The sequence below is a fragment of the Dryobates pubescens genome, chromosome 5 (assembly GCF_014839835.1).
Source record: "Dryobates pubescens isolate bDryPub1 chromosome 5, bDryPub1.pri, whole genome shotgun sequence".
Lineage (NCBI taxonomy): Eukaryota > Metazoa > Chordata > Aves > Piciformes > Picidae > Dryobates > Dryobates pubescens.
In genome coordinates, this window is record NC_071616.1 from 14588329 (window position 1) to 14608440 (window position 20112).

Below are 20112 nucleotides of genomic sequence, written 5' to 3' on the forward strand. Positions count from 1 at the left end.
CCTGGAGCGGTAGAGCGTCCTGAGTGCAATCAGAACAGCACACAAGAGTAAAATACATTTGCTTCTAGTATGAAATAAAGGGTGGGCAGGCGCAGTACCCGAGGATATGGCAGCCATCCCACTGGAATTGCTTTTACTGCTCTTGAACACACAACAGCCCTGGAAAAACATATCTGCCCTAGGTCTCAAGCAGGAAGGGGATGTTCTTGCCTGGTAGTAAAACACATCCAGTGGACTGGAAAAACAAGCTGCATGTCTTTTATTAAAAATCAACAACGTTTTACACCCTGAGATTACACAAACCCCAAGACTTGCTCTAATGCTAAGCTTAGGTAGAATTCCTGCCTGTGTCTGGCCAGTGTTATAAATTATACTCATGAATTCTTTTAGATAAAAACAGTTTCTGTAACTCTACAGGCAAGTGACCTCACTACTGGCAGAAAAAGCAAACAAACCCAACCTCACAATGCCAGGAGGAAACAGGAGAAACTCTGCAAGGACTAAAGAAACAGCAGTTCTTATTGTTTAGATGTTCTCCCACTGGTAGCAGTGCCTGTGGAGCTTCTAGCAAGTCTAGGTCAGTACCTTTAACCCTTGGTTGCCTGTAAATGCAGATCTTTAAAGCAGGGCTGTCTCAGCAGCTCTAGAGATAACGGGAGCAGTGAGACAACTTCTCAGGCTGGGCTCCACAAGCTCATCTGCTCACATCAGCACTATATTCACAGCTCCTCACACTACTGCTGTTTAGACACAGCAGGGCTCAGATTGATTTGGCAAGGTTGCAGCTCTTCTGGCAAGTCTGAAATTTAGGTGACAGATAGGCAAGAGATTTTAAATTCACTGCAAACACGGGGTTGCAGTAGTGCTGAACCAGCATACAACCATGAAAACCAGTATACAACCATGAAATAAAGCAAAACACACATTTTCCTTGGTACACAGAACATGAAGGTGAGCAGGGACTTCACCTTGTGCATCACCTCCCTCCACTAGTGACCCAGAGCCCATTCAGACCACTTTGGTCTACGTCATGAGATGTATTTATTTTTCCACCATGCCTCCTCCTTTTGTAGATTCTGAATGACTGGAAAATTGAACAGTAGATACTTTTTAACATGCCATCCAGTTAGATGTTGGGGAAGTGGTAGTTTGATCTTCTTGGCTTGCAGCAGCACTTTTTGCTGTCCAGAGCTGGCAGGAGGTTACCACTGGTCAGTTGAGGCAGGTACTGTAACTGAAGGGAAAATTACATGGTGTGGTTGGGTTTGCAATGAGAACAGAACAGGAGTTTCATGGTTCAGAAAGCAATATAAGCTATTAAACTATTCCTGTTGCAACCCTGCCCTTTTCAAATTAAGCATCTTGGACCTGGGGGTCTGCAACTGGACTGTAACCACAACAGCTTGTTCAAGGGACTTCTCCCAGTCATCCAGGGCAAGAAAAACATTCTCTCTTATGTCATGGAAATGGAAGTGGCCGGTTGGTTTATCTGGGAGAAGGGACTGACCCCCAACTAGAACCTCCTTTCAGGGAGTTTAAGAGCCAGAAGGTCTCCCCTCAGCCTTCTTTTCTCCAGGCTAAACAATCCCAGGTCTCTCAGCTGTTCCACACAAGACCTGTTCTCCAGACCCTTCACCAGCTTTGTTGCCCTTCTCTGGACATGCGTCAGCACCTCATGTCCTTGGAGTGAGGGGCCCAAAACTGAACCCAGTACTCAAGGTGTGATCTCACCAGTGTTCAGTACAGGGGGACGTTCACTGCCCTGGTCCTGCTGGCCACACTGTTGCTGATCCAAGCTGGGATGCTAATGGCCTTCTTGGCTGCCTGGGAACATAGTGGCTCATATCCTGCCAGCTTTCAACCAGCACTCTCAGGTCTTTTTCCACGGGGCAGCTTTCCAGACACTCTGCCCCAAGCCTGGAGTGTTCATGGGGTTGTTGTGACCCAAGTGCAGGACTCAGCAATTAGCCTTGTTGAACCTCATCGCACTGGCCTTGGCCCATTGTTCCAGTCTGTCCAGGTCCCTCTGTAGAGCCTCTCAACTCTCAAGCACATCAACACTCTCCTACAGTCCCAGAGAACTCCAAACTACGCCAGCCACACACGTCTGTTCCGTTGTCCTGCTGTTCTGTCAGGAATGCCCACCCCTGGCTGAACCCATCTCACACCACTGTGTACTTATCCCCTGTGACCCAGTGGAGCCCCAGGGCAGAATTCCCTTTGTACTCAAGTTACTCTTTAGCCAGAAGGTTCATTTGCTCCATGGACCAAAATGAGGATCAGTCCAACTTAGGAGCTCCCTCCTGGGAACCAAACAGAGCAAAGCAGCCCTACAGGCACAGAACTAAATCCTGCAAGGGAAATGTTACCCCTGCTACGTGCTTCCGAGTGGGCCTGGCTGGTTTCCGAGCTGTTTTCTCATGTTCTTTCCCCAGATCTGCTGCCTCTCTGATGCTATCAAAATAGGGGTGCTGCAGCAGCTGCTCACACGTCTGCCTTTCTGCTGGGTCCATGCGAAGGCAGCCCTAGAGAAGGTGAAGTAAGACATTAAATGAGTCTGCACCACTCCAGTGACTGAGCACAGCCAACAGGTAGGGGTTTATGGTGTTAATCTTGGTTTTGCTGGGTTCTCAAGAGTTTGGATTCTCAGAGCTTGGCTTTTCAGAGTCACACGAAGCTGGCAGCAGCTAGTACTGAATGACTGCCACAAGGTGGTAACAGAAGTGTCAAAATGGGTATCTACAAAGGGACATCTACAGCCAAAGGGACATCGACAGATTCAGAGATTGCATCGGGTTGGAAGGGACACTCAAAGGTCCAACCCCCCTGCAGTCAGCAGGGACATCTCCAACTAGATCAAGCTGCCCAGAGTCACATCAAGTCTGATTTTGAGGGTCTCCAGGGACAGGGCCTCAACCACATCCCTGGGCAACCTGTTCTAGTATTTTGCCACTCTCATTGTAAAGAATTTCCTCCTGTCCATTTAATTGGAGAGGTCCATGCTCACTGCAGGGGGGCTGGAAAAGATGACCTTTAAGGGTCCCTTCTGACCTGATGCATTCTGTGATTCACACTTGTATGGTAACATCAAGCCTCAAAAACCAGGGAGGCCATAATGTTCATTTGAACTGGTTCTTAAACAAGAGGAACCCACTGTAGCTGTGTTGTGCTAGTGCTTGGCATAGCTAACACCATTCACAGTTGCATCTTCTCCTTAATGTCTCCATCCTCACTGTTTCCATCCCATGACTCTCCTCAGGGAAATAAATAACATTTTCCACCTCTGTGGTGAAGATGAGTGGACTAGAGGAGTGGATGAAAGTCCTCTTCAGATTCAATGATCTCTGATAATTCAGTAGCCAATTCCTAAAGCATTACCAGCTGGTACACAAACCAGGCTGCATTTGCTGTGTCTCAGTGCAGAGCTCCCCATGACCTGTAGGTTTCTTACCTTCATGAGAGCCAAAGCAGAGTATGAAATATTAGAGAATTTCACTTCTAACGGCTCCTGGAGAGAAAAAAACAACAGTGAGGTACTGGGAACTCGTGAGGCCACACCTCAAGTACTGGGGTCAGTTTGAAGAAGGACACTGAGGTGCTGGAGTGTTTCCAAAGAAGAGCAACTAAGATGATGAAGGGGCTCAAACATGAAACTTATGAGGAATGGCTGAAGGAACTGGGTGTTGTTTAGTCTTCAGAAGCGGAGGCTGAGAGGAGACCACATCACTCTCTATAACTACCTCAAGGAGGGATCAGTCTTTTCTCATGTGCAGCTACTGACAGGACAAAAGCAAACAGCCTCAGGTTGAGCCAGGGCAGGTTCAGGTTGGATACCAGGAAAAATGTCTTCACTGACATATCTTCACTGAGCCTCTGGAACAGGCTGCCCAGGGAGGTGCTAAAGTCACCACCCCTGGAGAGATTTCAAAGATGTGTGGATATGGTGCTTAGGAACATGGTTTAGTAGTAGCTTTGCAGTAGTGGTGGGATTGTGAGTTCTAGGCAAGTGGCTGGACTTGATACTCTCAAAGGTCTCTTCCAACCTCAACAATTCTATGATTCTATATTGGTGATCTTTTCATTCCTCAGCGTGCAGAGGACCAGCTTTGTGTAGTAACACAATCTGTAGCTCACAAAATGCATCTGTCAGTTGATGTGTTTGGAGGGGAGCTGCCTGGCACTATTGAGGTTGGGCAGGTTGGTGGCTGTGCCACCAGAAGGGGGGAGAAGGAGCAGAGAGGGCTTCAGCCACCTCCAATTAATACTCTAAGTGTACATTGGCAAAGCTTTTGGATAGGGAAAAAATGCAGTGCAGCAAAGGACTGGGACAGCTGGGCAAGTGAGGCTTTTTCAGCTGAGCTTCCAAAGCAGATGGCACATGTGCTCTGGCTGAGAAGTGGGAACATTTCCCTGTCCCAGTAGCCTGTCCTTAGCACTGCAAATCAGGGAAGTATGTCTGGAGGAAGCTCTTACCATGCTCTCTGGGTCGGGAATTTGAACCCCACTGAAGAAGTGGTTGGTGCTGAACACTTGCTGGTGCCTGGGAATAAGATCCCCTGTGACCAAGAAGAACAAAAGAACAAAGCTGGATTAATTTGCTGTCTTTACAGTGCCCATATTGAACAAACTTATATCCTCTAATGAGGCTGACACCATCTGAGAGAACACCTAAAGAAATGGACCACCATCGAGAGAGCCAATGGAACTGGACACTGGTGAGGCCACATCTCAAATACTGGTTTCAGTTTTGGGTCCCTCACTCCAAGGACATTGAGGTGCTGGAGCAGGTCCAGACAAGGTCAACAAAGCTGTAGAACAGGTTAGGGAGGAGCAAGTGAGGGAAGTGGGGTTGTTCAGCCTAGAGAAAAGGAGGCTGAGGGGAGACCTCATTGCTCTCTACAACTCCCTGAAAGGAAGTTGGAGTGAGGTGGGGATTGGTCTCTTCTCCCTAGTATTAGGCAATAGGATGAAACAAAATGGCCTGAAATTGTACCAGGGGAGGTTTAGGTTGGATCTTAGCAAAAATTTCTTTTCTGCAGGAATGGTCAGGCATTGGCACAGGCTGCCCTTGGCAGGGGTGGAGTTACCACCCCTGGAGGGATTTAAAAGCTATGTAGATGTGGTGCCCAGGAACATGGTTCAGCAGCAGACTTGGTAGTGCCAGGTTAATGGTTTGACTTGATGATCTCAAAGGCCTTTTCCAGCCCTAACACTTCTGTGATGGAGCACAATCAAGTCAGCCAGCAAAACATTCTTTTGTGAATGCTGCTGCCCATTGAGGACATCAGTGATCCCACTGCTGTGTGACTGTGCTGAGGGAAAGGCAAAGCCACACACCTCCAGCTGCCCACCCTCACAAGCCCAGGGCTCCATGCTGGAAATATCTCAAAGAAATTCAGACGGTGGCAGCACTTTTTGGAGCAGGATTACCCAGCTGCTGTGCACCTTCCACGCTCTGAGCTTCTGCAGTCTGCAGCACAGTGGCTTTGATAACTGTGGCACTACAGCTAAGAGTCTTGAAAAAGATGTATTTCTATATATCATAGAATCCTAGAATTGTTTAGGTTGGAAAAGACCTCTAAGATCATCAAGTCCAACCCCTGCCTCTCCACCACGCACCAGCCAAACTCAAGGTCTGCATGTGTGTGAGCAGCAGAACGTCTCTCAGCAGCATAGCTAGAGGGTGCTGCACAAACACCTACCAGGTCTGACAGTCCAGCTGTGACACAGCACCCACCACAGAGGAAAGTTCTCCTGGGCAAGCTCTCATCCTGCCAAAGGCATTGGAAAGCCTGGGGCAGTGAGTGGTGCAGAGGACACTTACCCAGAGTTCTCCTGATGAGGTACAGCTGGTCGACATCAGACTTGCCTGGCCACAGGGGGACCCCGGAGAGCAGCTCAGCAAAGACACAGCCAATGGCCCACACGTCCACGGGAGGACCATACTGGGTGTCTCCCACCAGCAGCTCTGGAGAGCGGTACCACCTGGTAGCCACATAGTCTGTGTAATAATCACTTGGACCAGCTAGGTTGGGGTTGGGAAGGAGAAAAACAAACAGGAATGTGGGATCAGAACAATGCAGATGGACCACCATCAGCTGATACACATTGGGGCACCTTGTGGGCAGGCAATAGCTACAGAAACAGGATGAGTCACTGAACGCTGCCAGAACCTGACTTTGGAAACATGTAGGAGTTGGCAGAAATCAAGGCCATATTGTTCTTCAGTTCTCCTCAGCAGGGTCTTGCACCAGCCAATGGTCAGTTCTCAAAGCCCCTGTGATTTGTCTGAACAAGAACCAAACAACCCACCAGATTAGGGCATTTATTTACAATGGAAAATGTGAAGCCATTGTTTGCAGAGACAGTGCCTTCTGCCAGGGGAGTTCCCCCTGCCAGGGAACTCCAGCTGTGTCTCCAGCATTGCATAAGCAAAGGCTGTGCAGCTCTGAGATGCCCAAAGCCAACTTCCATCCACCAGTGCCAGCACCACCAGCAGTTCAGCTGCACCAGCAGGGAGCTCAGCCTGAGTTTGTTTACAGAGGCACTTGGGATCGTGGTTTCTGGGCTGGTTCCCTTGCATCACAGAATCACAGACTGGTGGGGCTTAGGAAAAGACCTCTGGGGATTATCTAGTTCAACCCTCCAGCTAAAACAGGGTCACCCAGGGCAAGTTACCCAAGATCACAATGTCCAGGCAAGTTTTGAAAGTCTCCAGTTTGGGGATCCCTACTCAGCCTTTATCAGAGGCTCTCTATAAGACCATGCCAGCCTTTATATCAGATGATTTGTGCAGATGTATGTATCTGTATATAGGCTGATGTTGTGCCCAAGCACAAATCTGGGCTGGGAGAGAATGGATGGAGAGTAGCCCTGAGGAAAAGGACTTGGGGTGCTGGTAGGTGAAAAGCTGAACATGAGCTGGCACTGTGTGCTCACAGTCCATACCCAACCATATCCTGGGCTGATCCCCAGCAGTGTGGGCAGCAGGTAGAGGCAGGAGATTCTGACCCTCTGCTTTGCTCTGCTGAAACCCCACTGGCAGTGCTGGGGCTAACTCTGGAGTCCTCAGCACAGGAGAGACACGGACCTGTTGGAGCAGGGCCAGAGGAGGGTTATAAATAAGATCTGAGAGACTGGAGCCCCTCTGCTGTGAGGAAAGGCTGAGAGAGTTGGGGCTGTCCAGTCTGGAAAAGAGAAGGCTCTAGAAAGATCTTAGAGAAGCATTCCAGCATTTGAAGGGGGCTACAGGAGAGCTGAAGAGAGGCTTTTTGCAAAGGCATGGAGTGACAGGATGAGGAGTAAAGGCTTCAAACTGGAAGAAGCTTGATTGACATTAGACATTAGGAAGAAATTCTTCCCCATGAGGGTGGAGAGGCACTAGAACAGGTTGCTCAGAGAAGTTGTGAAGGCTCTGACCCTAGGAGTGCACAAAGCCAGGTTGAATGGGGCCTTGAGCATCCTGGTTGCATAGAAGATGTCCCTGCCCACAACAGGGGATTTGAACTAGGTCATCTTTAAGGTCCTTTCCAACCCAAACCATTCTATGATTTATGGGAGCACCAGACAGAGTCAAGTGAGCCTTTACTGGTGTTTGAAAGCCCTGTCCTGCACTTCATTTGCGGTCTCTTGTTCACTGTCTGCATAGCAGCAAGCAGCACTCACTCAGTATGCGAGCAAAGCCGAAGTCACACAGTTTGATGACCGAGTGCTTGGTTATCAGGATGTTCTCTGGCTTTACATCTCGGTGGATGCACTGGAAGCAACAAAAACCAAGGTTAGAGGCAAATATTTAACTTGACCCACAGATAAAGAATTGAATTCAAATACATATCCATCACACATTGTGTCAGGCAAGTCATTCCTGCTGAAAGGGAAGATGATCTCTTAACAGGGAGATCCCAAAGAGAGGTGTATAGGTACTCTGGGATCAGTTCTTAGATCAAGTCCATTCGCTGATAAACTCATAGAGAAACAAAGGATTTTGCTTGTGAAGCTAACAGATGAAATATAGTTTAGATGTGGGACTTTATCTATTCTTGTAGATGCCAGAGCACACCTGGTATTCCCTTCACTCAGCACAGGTGAGACACATCCAGAGTTGTGTGTCCAGCCTTGGGATCCTCAGTAGAAGGAAGATGTGGGCATCCTGCAGTGACTCCAGTGAAGGGCCACTGGAATGATTAAGGGGTTGTGGTATCCAGCATCCAAGGAGAAGATGAGGGAACTGAGATCATAAATCAGCCTGGAGAAGAGAAGGCTCAGGGGAGATCTTACCAATATGCATAAACAGCTGATAGAATTGAGTAAAGAAGACCAAGCCAGACTCTCCTAAATGGTGTCCAGTAGAAGGACAAGAGGCAATGGTCACAAATTAAACACACAGGAAATTCCATTCCAACATGATTTGTCTTTTTACTGTGAGGGTGGCTAAACACCCAAACAGATTGTCTAGAAAGGTTGTGGGAGATATGCAAACCCTGACTGGGCAACTTCGTGAGCAGCCTGCTCTAGCAGACCCAGTTTCGGTGGGAGGGCTGTACTAGATGATCTCCAGAGGCCCCTTCCAATATCAGCAGTTCTGTGATTCTTGGTAAGTCAGTTTGCCTGCTGAAGGTTCACAGCAATTGCATCTGGGCTTGGGAAAGAATTTCTGCTGATCAGACTGGCAGAGATCTTCATTTCTTCTTGGTGAAGGCTCTAAACCTGGAAGCGTTCAAGGCCGGGCTGGATGGGGTGATTGAGCAACTTGGTCTAGTGGGAGTGCCCCTACCCATAGCAGGGGGGTTGGAACTAGATGTTCTTTAAGGTCCCTTACAACCCAATCCATTCTATGATTCTTCTGCCTGAGTGTGAATGGTGTGCCTGAGTGTGCAAAGTGTGCTCTGCTGAAATCCACAAGGTCTGGCTCACATTGTCACTCTCATACTGCTGCCTCAGTGCAAACACCTTGGCCTTTTCCTAGCTAAGCTGGTGGTGAACTATTGTGTCTCCTCCTGAGGACTGAAATGCTGCTTGTTAAACTGGTGCCATGGAGTTCCAAAAAAGGGCAGTTGCATCAAACCTCATTACCTGTGATCTACAGCAGTTTGGGCTGCAGCATCTCATTGTTCCCTCGGCTTTAAAATTCCAATACATCTTTCAGACTGAGCTGGGAGAACTGACAAAATAAGCAAAACAACAAATCCTGGAAGCAGGACAGACCTATGGCCAAGTTCCTGTGGCTCAGCTGAACATAATTCTTCCAGCAGAGACAAAACACTCATTCCAGAGCATCTCCTGCCCAACTCTTAAATCTCAAACGTTGACAGATAAACAAAACCAAAGACATTTACAGCTAAAGAACTTCTCCAAAAGGCTCCTTTCCTTCCCTGCTTCTTAAAGTGCCCCACTGCTTTCTGCAGAGTTCAACACAACTGATATCTCCCTCCAGAATGCTGAGGAGGGGTTGTAAAAGCGTTTTCCTGTATCTCATTTTTGAAACCATTTAACTGGTGTCATGAATCTGTGCCTATGACTATTAACAGAGGGACTTTCTGGGAAAACAGTAGCAGTTTTGTCAGGCCTCAGCTGAGGAGATGTTAAACCAGTTTTCTGAACTCAGTTCTACTCCATGGTGTGGGAAATGCAGGAGAGACTCCTGCCCAGCCTGGAAGCTGACAGCCAACCCAAGGGACCCAAATGACAGTAATGCAGCTGTTCTGGACACATAACAAGATTTCAGATATGTGGTTCCTGTGGAAAACAGGAAAATGCAAAAAATTATAGAATGGTTTGTATTGAAAGAGACCTAAAATATGACCTAGTTCCAACCCCCTGCCATGGGCACAGATACATACTAGACAACATTGCTCAAGGCCTGATCCAACCTGGCTTTAAACACTGCCAGGTTTGGAGCCTGGCAACGTGTTCCAGTGCCTCACCATCCTCATGGGAAAGAATTTCTTCCTAATGTCTCATCTTAGTTGAGCTTCTTCCAGTTTGAGGCCATCACCCTTTGTCCTGCCACTCCATGCCTTTGTAAATCTCTCTCCAGATGTAAAGTGTAGGTCCCTTTAAATAGTGGAAGGCTGCTCTAAGGTATCTCCAGAGCCTTCTCTTCTCCCAGACAAATAATCCCAACTTTCTCAGCCTGTCTGCCTAGGAAAGGTGCTCCCTCCCTCTGATGATCTTTGTGGCCTCTTCTGGCCCCGCTCCAAAAGGTCCACGTCCTTCTTGTGCTTGAACATTCCAGAGCTGGCCTCAGCACTGCAGGTGGAGTCTCAGCAGAGCAGAGCAGAGGGGCAGAATCCCTGCCCTCCATCTGCTGCCCATACTTCTGAGTATCAGCCCAGGACATGGTTGGGTCTGGGCTGTGAGCACATGGTGCCGATTCATGTTCAGCTTTTCACCCACCAGCACCCCAAGTGCTTCTCCCCAGAACTTTTCCCTATCCATTCTCTGGCCAGTCAAATTTCATCTGACTTTGCCCCATGCAAGCTCTGTAATAAGGAAAATGAGAACAGAAACTCCTTCTCCTCTAAGGCTGTGTTACAAGCAATGGCTAGTGGTGTTGAGGGGACTTACATTGTGTTTATGGCAGAAGTTCACAGCTTGCAGGGTCTGCCAAGTTATGCTCTTCACCAGATGCTCTGGCACCCTGTTTTGAAAAAGCACATTTTAATTTGGGCCATTAAAAAGAACTTCACTATTACAGGAAAAAGGAAGAGGAGGCCTTTGAGTGCAAACATAGTACAGGGATCTCTGAGCAAAGTCATCAGGGATCAAGTCAGAAAACTCAGGGAAAAAAACCCACTAGCTGCATTTGTTTGCTATAAGTCACAGAAAGACACAATAACCCTCAGTTTGTTGATTTCCCATTGCAGGGAGCCACTCACACTGAGCTGCTCATGGTGGAGGCTGTTTAAGCTTCCTCTCATCTTTCACAGCCAAGACTGAGCTCTGCCTGCACCTCCCTGCACCAAGGAATGATCTCTTGTGAGGCTACCCTTCAACCACTACAGGGAATATCAACAGCACATCCAAATTCACTTAATGAAACAAGACACAAGGATTTATGACACTTAAAAGCATGCCGTAGTGTCTGGTACCACTCACTCACAGCCAGCTGGTGACCACTCATCAGAGAGTGCCAATCCATGTCAGCCCGTCTTGTGGCTTAGCATCTTGGCAATCCTCCTGAGATACCAACAGGTGTTTCTGCCTCTGCAGCTGCTCAGAGAATTGGAGGTGATGGATTATTTGTGGTATAGAGGCATATTCTGACTTGCAGTGCTGTCATGTCATTGATTGCCCAATGACTGGCCAAAAAAGCTCTGCTTTGGTTTTCATCTCCTCATTCACTCCAACGGCAAATGCCTCAGAAGAAAAAAAAGCCTCTGTTCGAGACCCAGCCTCCCCTTCCAGCTACTGTGCAGCAGTCAAACTTCCTTGGCTGTCTGTAATGGTTGTCAGAAACAGCAGAAGAAGGCAGAGAACCACAAAATTGTTTTGGCTGGAGGAGATCTTTAAGATCATCAAGTCCAACCATTAACCCAGCACTGCCAAGTCCATTGCTAAACCATGTCCCTCAGCACACATCTAAATGTCTTTTAAACCTGTCCAGGGATGGTGAGTCCATCACTGCCCTGGGCAGCCTATTCCAGAGCTAGACAGCCCTTTCAGGAAAGGAATTTTTCCAAATGTCCAACCTAAACCTCCCCTGGTGCAACTTGAGGCTACTTCCTATTGTCATGTCACTTGTTTCTTGAGAGAAGAGGCCAAATATCGTCTGGCTCCAACCTCCTCTCAGGGACTTGTAGAGAGCCAGAAGGTCTCCCCTCAGCCTCCTCCAGACTGAACGACCCCAGTTCTCTCTGCTGCTCTTCATCAGACCTATTCTCCAGACCCTTCACCAGCTTTGTTGCCCTTCTCTGAACTTGCTCCAGCATCTCAATGTCCTTCTTGGAATGAGAGGCCCAAAACTGAACAAATGTTTTGATGACTACAAAGCAGATGTGAAGTGTTTCCTCTAAAGAGGGTTATCCATCCTCTCTTCAGGTTCTAGGTGAACAGGTTCAAACCGGGGTGAGAGCTGCTCACAGCTCACAAAGCAAGCTGCTGTCAGCACGCTCTGTTCTCCTGCTGGAGCTTCGTACCAGGGAGAAAGAGAATAACAAGAGTTGTTTACTCAACCCCCAATTAGTCTTCTGTAGGCAATTCATTTAGCTTCAAGCCTGCAAAATGATTTATGAACTTCGTGCTTAGCATTTCTACAGCACCAAGTCACTGTGAACAGTGGGACAGCAGATGGAGCGGGAGTGGCATTTGTGATGTGTCAAAAGAACAGCCCCTGCCCTGGAGAATGTTCATTCTGCCTGTATAGCTAACACAGTGTAAAGAAGGTGTTTGAGCTGAGGCTGTGCAGAGAGGTGAGGACATGGCTCTGAGCAACTCCTCCCAGTCAACACATGCTCCTTAGCACAGCAGCATGGCCAGAAGTCTGTCCTATGGGTCATCCCTGACATAGAAACATAGAATGGTTTGGGTTGGAGGGGACCTTAGAGATGGCCTAGTCCCATCCCCCTCTGCCACGGGCAGGGACACTTTTCACAAGATCAGGTTGCTCAGGGTCTTGTCCAACCTGACCTTGAACACCTCCAGGGAGGGGACATCCACAACCTCCCTGGGCAACCTGTTCCAGTATCTCACCACCCTCATCATAAAGAAGTTTTTCCTAATATCCAGTCTAAATCTGCCCTCTTCCAGCTTTGACCCATTCTTCCTTGTCCTATCACAACAAGCCCTCACATAAAGTCCCTCCCCAGGTCTCCTGTAGCCCCCTTCAGGTACTGGGAGGCTGCTCTAAGGTCTCTGTGGAGCCTTATCTTCTCCAAGCTGAACAGGATCCCAGGATGTTAAGGGTTGGAAGGGACCTCTGAAGATCATTGAAACAAACCCCCTTGCCAGAGGAGGACCATATAATCTAGTGTAAGACACATGAATGCATCCAGATGGCCTTGAAAGTCTCCAGAGAAGGAGACTCCACAACCATTCTGGAGAGCTTGCTCCAGTGCTCCATGACCCTTAAAGTAAAGAAGTTCTTCCTCATGTTGAGGTGGAACTTTCTGTACTGTAGTTTACATCCATTGCCCCTTATCCTATCACAGGGAACAAGTGAGAAGAGGCTGCCCCTTCCTTCTTGACACCCAGCCCCCATATATTTATGAACATTTCTTAAATCCCCTCTCAGTCTTCTCTTCTCCAGACTAAAAGGTCCCAGGTCTCTCAGCCTTTCCTCATAAGGCATGTGCCCCAACTCTGTAGCCTGCCCCCACAAGGGAGGTGCTCCAGCCTCCATCAACATAGGTGGTGTATTTGGGTGCTCAGGGACACTACCCCGGAGTGCACAGCCTCACAACAGCAGGAAGGAGGGCTGTGTGTCCCCAGCCCACCCCTCAGTAGCTCACCCCTTACTGCAGTGAGGCACAAGAGGCTCCCAGACCACTCCCACAGGTCACCCAAATGCTTGGGCTCAGCACTCCCATCTCCTTGGTGAGCAGCACTGGGAAGGATAACAGGCAATTCTTTTGGAGGCCATTGCTTAACCACAGTAACAGAGCAAGTCCTGGGCACTGGGCTGAGAAACCTCTCCTGGAATTAGTGAGATTCCTCTGAAAACTCAGGAGGGTGGCAGTGAAGTGGACACCCCACCTATTCCTTTGCTCCCAGAGAGAGACAGGCCACTCACCCCCATGGATGCTTGTCCAGCTCATGGAGAACTGTGTGGTCACAATATTCAAAGACCAGATGCAGCCTTCTCTTCCTCCTGAAGACTTCCAGCAGGTTCACCAGGTTGGGGTGTTTCAGTTGCTGTAACACACAGCAGAAGAACTGGTCAGTTACTGCACGGGGCAGTGGGTAAAGGCTGGAGTGGGACAGTGCTTTTACCCAACTCCTTGAGCTGAGCATAGCTCACCATGAAGCAGCAGCTCAGATTCTGTGGTGTGGTTATTTTAGGAGCTGCCCATGGGCAACAAGTCAGCTTGGCTTCAGCAGGAGCCTCTTGGAAAAGATGCTCAAAAAGGAAGAATTCAGCACGGTGCCCATGGCGATTCCAGCAGTGCCTTTCATTGTATGTGTCCATTGGACTGCACCACAATGAAAAGCAGGTCTCCCAGGAGAACAGCTTGGGAAATCAGGCATGGGAAAAGCCTGCAGCATGCAAACATGTTTAGGAGAGACCAAGAGCTCCTCTGAGGAGCGTAAGTAAAGCCTCTGGTCAGCTTATGGTCAGAATCTGGATATGTTCATAAGGAGACTCTTTATAGCTGCTTCTTCTTCTCAATCTGCTACATGTGCTCAAAGGTGGTGAAGGGTCTGGAGAATAGGTGTGGTGAGGAGCAGCTGAGGGAACTAGGATTGTTCAGTGGAGAAAAGGAGGCTGAGGGGAGATCATCTGGCTTTCTACAACTCCCTGAAAGGAGGTTGAAGCCAGGTGGAGCTTGGTCTCTTCTCCCTAGTAACAAGTGACAGAACAAGGGGAAATGCCCTCAAGGTTTAGGTTTCACTATGGGAAAATGTCTTCCCTGAAAGGGTTGTCAAGCCCTGGAACAGGCTGCCTAGAGAAGGGGTGAAGTCCCCATCCAGGGAGAGATTTAGAAGACGTGTAGATGTGGTGTTGAGGGACATGGTTTATGGTGGACTTGTCTATAGTGGGTTAACAGTTGGGCCTGATGATCTGAAACGTCTCTTCCAAACAAAATAGTTTTATGAATCTAAACCAGACCTTCCTCTCCTGGGGAACTCAGACAACTTCTTACCACCAATAAAGCCTGAGCACAGCAGAGTTATTCAAAGGCTTCTTTAACTCTAGGGTTCTCAAACACTAGAACAGGCTGCCCAGGGAGATGGTTGAATCCTCATCCCTGGAGGCATTTAAAAGCTGCAGAGATGCAGTGCTGTGGGACAAGGTTTAGCACCAGCCTTGGTAGAGCCAGGTAATGGCTGGACTTGATGATTTTAAGTCCTTTACAACCAAAACAATTTTATGATTCTAAAAGGTGAGATTGGACACTACTGGACCTCCTCATTTCCTATCCTTTTGCCCACATTTTGAGGGACAGCATCACACCCCAAGGAAAAGCCAGACCCAGCTCAGGAATGTTATTTCTTCCCAGATGACTTATGGCATCATCCTCTCTGCTTGCAGGGACCTGTATCCAGGAGAACTTGCCTGACCAAAGCCTTAGAACAAACACATTTTTAAGCAGGGAGGCTGGAAAGGGCATTGCCTGGAAGTTCCACTAACTCTATCTTCTAACCTGCCTCTGAGCCATCTGGAGAAGCAAATAAGGAAGCCTGTAAGAGGCCTCGACTGAGGAAGCAACCAGTTAGCCCCAAGGACCACTCAAATCCATGACTTAACTCCTGGAGTTAACCAGTAAGCTGAAGTAAAAGTGCAGGTCAGAAGAAGACCCTCACCATGCCTCATTGCCAGGCTGCCATGAGTAGGAGGGACATGGCAGGGCCATTTCAGAGCTCTGAGAGCAAACTGCAGGACCCTAGATATCACTGTAAGAGCTCTTTGTAGAGAAAGAACTTCCAGGGACCTCACTGCCTCTGTGGGACACTGTAGCGCCCCCAAACTGTACTGAGCCCATCTGCCAACAGACAGGTTGGTGTGCAGAAGGTGATTACTCCAGTCCTATGAACTAGCAGCAAGGAGCTGACCTTGCTAAACAGCATCTCTCACCACACGTGTCTTGTACCTTCAATCTTGCCCACACTATGTGAATCATCTACCAGCATCAAAGACCCTTGCACTCACCTGCATCAAACCTAGGTCACAGCCAAGACCTTCTGACCACTTCCTCATTTTTCCATGCTTAGTATTTGTACACCAAGTTCCTTCTCTGATTAGCAGGAGGTACCCAGCAGTGTCAGCAGAGAAGGCTAACCTTCTCTGGCTCCTGACCTCACAGAACAGATGGACTTTCTCTGCACACCCTCAGTTTCTGTGGCAGGGCTACTGGTGAAAGCATTAAACCCCAGAAGCTTGTAACACCTCCCAAGCATGAGATTGGTCTAGTAGCATCTCCATTCTCATTTCCTTACCCACTTTGCAAATGATCAGTTGAGCCTGTGAAACTCCTGAAAATCATGGAAACATAGATTTTTTGGGGTTGGAAAAGACTTCTAAGTTCATTAAGTCCAACCATCAACCCAGCACTACCATGGCCATTAAACCATGCCCTAAAGTGTCACATCCACACGTTTCTTGAACACCTCCAGGGATGATGACTCCACCACCTCCCTGGGCAGTCTGTTTCAATGCCTGATCGCTCTTGCAGGAAAGAAATTGTTTCTAATACCTAACCCAAACCTCCCTTGACACAATTTCATGCCATTTCTTCTCTTTCTACTACTTGATACCACAGAGAAGAGATCAACCCCCACCTCACTCCAACCTCCTTTCAAGGAGTTGCAGAGAGCAATGAGGTGTCCTCTCAGCCTCCTCTTTTCCACACTAAACAATCCAAATTCATTCTGTTTTGACATTTTTCCAGCCTTTCCTATGGAATCAGGATCACACAGGGTGTTCCAAGACTCTGCCTCCCATCCCACCTCCCATGGCTCCTGGCCATAAACCACTCTTTGTCTACAAGGTGCTTGCTGTGCAGAACGGTAATTTATCAGGCACACAAAACAGACTCACATCTTAGCTGTTGCCTAAGCCTGGGCAATACCTCCACAAACAAACAAAGAAATTGTTACTATTTACAGAGAAGAAGTTGATAAGATAAGTCCAGCAGGTCTGCACTTGTTCAAACCAGCAGCACCCTGACACAGATCCTGCTGTGGCAAGCTGCAGTGCTGCCAGCTCTGGGCCCTGAAGGATGATGAACTTTCTGCCTGCATTCCTGGCTGCCCAGAGAAGTTGTGGAGGCTCCAAGCCTGGAAGTGTTCAAAGCTAGGTTGGATGGGGCACTGAGCAACCTGGTCTAGTAAAAGGTGTCCCTGCCCAGGGCAGTGAGGTTGGAACTAGGGGATTTTTAAGGTCCCTTCCAACCCAACCTGTTTTATGCCTTCTACAATGATTACTTTCCTTTTTGGATCTTTAACATTATTTACATCTATGGTTGGACTTGGATCTTGAAGCTCTCTTCCAACCAGAATGATTCTAGGAAGTGTTAATGCATCTCCATTGCTGTTTGCTAAAATAAGGCATGTCACCTGTTTTGCTTCAGCCATGAGAAAAACTTAGTGATTCCCCCCAGAATCTAACTGGAAAGATGTATTACTTTTTTGCTAGATGATGGCTCTTCTGTGACAGCATTCAGGCTTCTTCTACCTCTTTTCTGCAGTGGGTAAAGGATAAAGTCTTCATATTCCTTTGAAAACAACATTCACACCACTTGACAGCAACATTCACACCCCTTGTATATAAATCCTCAGCAGAAGACAAGCCAGCAGCACTAACAGACATTGAGAAAAGAGGTATTAGAAACTGTAACCTGCTGAAATCCTACACATTGAAAGTTCCTTGGTTCCCAGCAGCCAAAGGAAGCCAATTCAGTGGAAGGGCTTAGCACCAACTGCTGCTATGCAAACACCAACAGGTGTGATGTTTGAGAATGTCACACACAGAACAGACCAAGGGGAGGAATAACCCCCTGCATCAGTACAAGTGAGGGGTTGCCCTGCTGGAAAGCAGCTGCATGGAGAAGGACCTGGGAGTGCTGGTGGACAAGAAGTTCACCATGAGCCAGTGGTCTCCCAGGGTGCATTAAGAAAGTGTGGCCAGCAGGTTGAGGGAGGTTCTCCTCCTTGTCTGCTCTGCCCTAGTAAGGCCACATCTGGAGTACTGGGTCCAGTTCCAGGCTCCCCAGTTCAAGACAGGAGCAAAGGCTGAGAGACCTGGGACTGTTTAGCTGGAGAACAACAACCTGAGAGGGGATCTTCTCAGTGCTGGTCAATAGCTAAAGAGCAGTGTTCAAGAGGATGGGGCCAGGCTCTTCTCAGTGGCGCGCAGTGACTGGACAAGTGGCAATGGGCACAAACTGGAACCCAGGAGGTTCCATCAGGAGGAGAGAATTATTTGGTGTGAGGGCACTGAAGCTCTGGAGCAGGCTGCCCAGAGTAGTTGTGGAAAGATTCCGAACCCATTGTGATCCTGGGCAAGCTGCTCTGGGAGACCCTGCTTTAGCAGGGGGGTTGAACTGGATGATCTCCAGAGGTCCCTCCCAGCCCCCACCATGCTGGGGCTCTGTGATTTTGTTTCTCCTAAAAGGAGTCCTCGTGGAAGTCTTTAATTTAAAGTTCACAGCAAACCAACACGCTGTTAGGATGGTTCTTCACTCAGTGCAGTGTGCTGAAGTTATGGCTCTTCTGCACAGAGAAGAGAATGCTGAAGATGAGGAGATGATGGAGTTACATAAAATCATGAATACCCTAGTGAAATTCATCAGGGAGCAGCTCTCTGCACTTGTGGGAACACAGAACCGAGGATACTCTGTGCCAATCACCCAGCAGGAAGTTCATAACAAGCAAGAGGTAATATTTTGTCACACAACACATTGCTAAGGTCATGGTGCTTGCTGCCTCAGGACTCCATGGAGACCAAATGAATACAGCAGCTCAGAAAGAGATGGGACAAACGCCCAACAATCTGCCAGTGTCTGCTAAAAGCATGAAGCAACAGGCACAACCTCTAGCTCTAGAAACTTTGCCCGGAAAGCTGGCTGTGTGAAAAGAAACCTTGCTCCTTCCTCTCCCTCTTTTTCCTGTGTTTCTCCTCATTTCTGCATGCTTGATGGACCTGGCTTGTGTGTGACTCACGGAGTATGTTCCTGTGCTTTTATTTCATCAGGAAAACAAACAGTGGTTGAATGCGTGACTGATCTCTACGTGAGGACACAAGTCACACACGAGTCAAGATAGGATCAGCAAAGACAAGAGGTTGCCATGGTTCACAGGTGCCAGTTCTGCAGTTGCTGCCACATGTGAGTAACACTGAGTCTACACAAGCACCAGCATTCCATACACGGTTGGATCCCTCCTGCACATCAAGCTCTAACTCTGTGGATCCTCCACAATTAGGGGTTCAGAGAGGAGATTTATAAAGTGGGGAGGTTGGAGAGCTGTGCCTGACAGCTGAGGATACTCTATGTCAAGAGAAAGGGACTGTACCCCAAGGGTCCTCATCTCTGATGGGAATCTCCTGGACACAGAGAGGGAGGGCTGCTGCCAACTGCACACTAAGAGCAGAACTGTGCTTGTACTGACCAGGACATTGCTAACTCCACGGGGGACAGGGACTGGACCAATCTCCCTCTAAAAGGCTCAGTGATAACTCTGTTGATGCTTTTTCACTACCCACACAGACGTCTACAGTCACCTAGCAGCATGCTCTTTGTAGGGTCTCATCTCCCCCCTGCACCAACCCTTTTTGACGTGTGACATCCTAGGCTGTAGAGGATCACCTCTGCCCAGTCCTGTCCATATGGGTCAGCCTAACGAGCACCAGTTTTCTCCCAGACAAACTGACTCGGGCACTTACGGCTTCTTCATGCCCCTTCTCTTTGCTGCTCCTTCACACCCCCCGTCCTCACTTCTCCCTCATGACATCCCATCTACTCATGGCTGCCCTCACACCCCGTCTCCTCCCAGCACCCCTTCCCTGGCTGCTCCCTCCGGGCCCCCCGCCCGCGGCGCCGCGCTCGCAATGGCGGGGCAGAGCCCGAAGCCGTTGGCGGCCGGAGCCCACCCGCTGCGGGCAGCCTTGAGGTGGCGGAGGGAGAGCGGGGCGCGGAGCGCCTGCCTGACCGGTCGGCCGCTGCCCACCTTCAGCATCCGGATCTCCCGCAGGGCGATCTTCCTGATCAGCGGGTCCTCCTCGGACTCCAGGAACTTCTTGATGGCCACGATCTGCCCGGTGTCCTTGTTGCGGCACTTGAAGACGACGCCGTAGGAGCCTTCCCCGACCTTGCCCAGCTTCTCGTACCGCTCCATGGCGGGGGGCCGCGGGCCGGTGCAGTTCCCTCGCCTCCGAGCTCTGCAGCCGCGGTCCCGGCCCCCCTTCGCCTGCCGTTACCGGCAGCTCCCCCCGCCCTCCGCCGCCTCACCGAGGCT

At 49.0% G+C, this 20112-nt stretch overlaps 1 protein-coding gene across 1 annotated transcript; it reads right to left on the reverse strand.

Moving 5' to 3' along the window:
* Positions 1-150: 150 nt before the first annotated feature.
* Positions 151-20112, reverse strand: CDKL1 (cyclin dependent kinase like 1). Its single transcript, XM_009899506.2, has 9 exons — positions 19825-20112; positions 13730-13851; positions 10567-10639; positions 7666-7756; positions 5825-6025; positions 4474-4556; positions 3452-3508; positions 2370-2525; positions 151-1234 (listed from the first exon to the last, which is right to left on the reverse strand). The coding sequence occupies exons 1-9, from the start codon at positions 19990-19992 to the stop codon at positions 1127-1129; spliced, it is 1059 nt and encodes a 352-aa protein (XP_009897808.2). The 5' UTR covers positions 19993-20112; the 3' UTR covers positions 151-1126.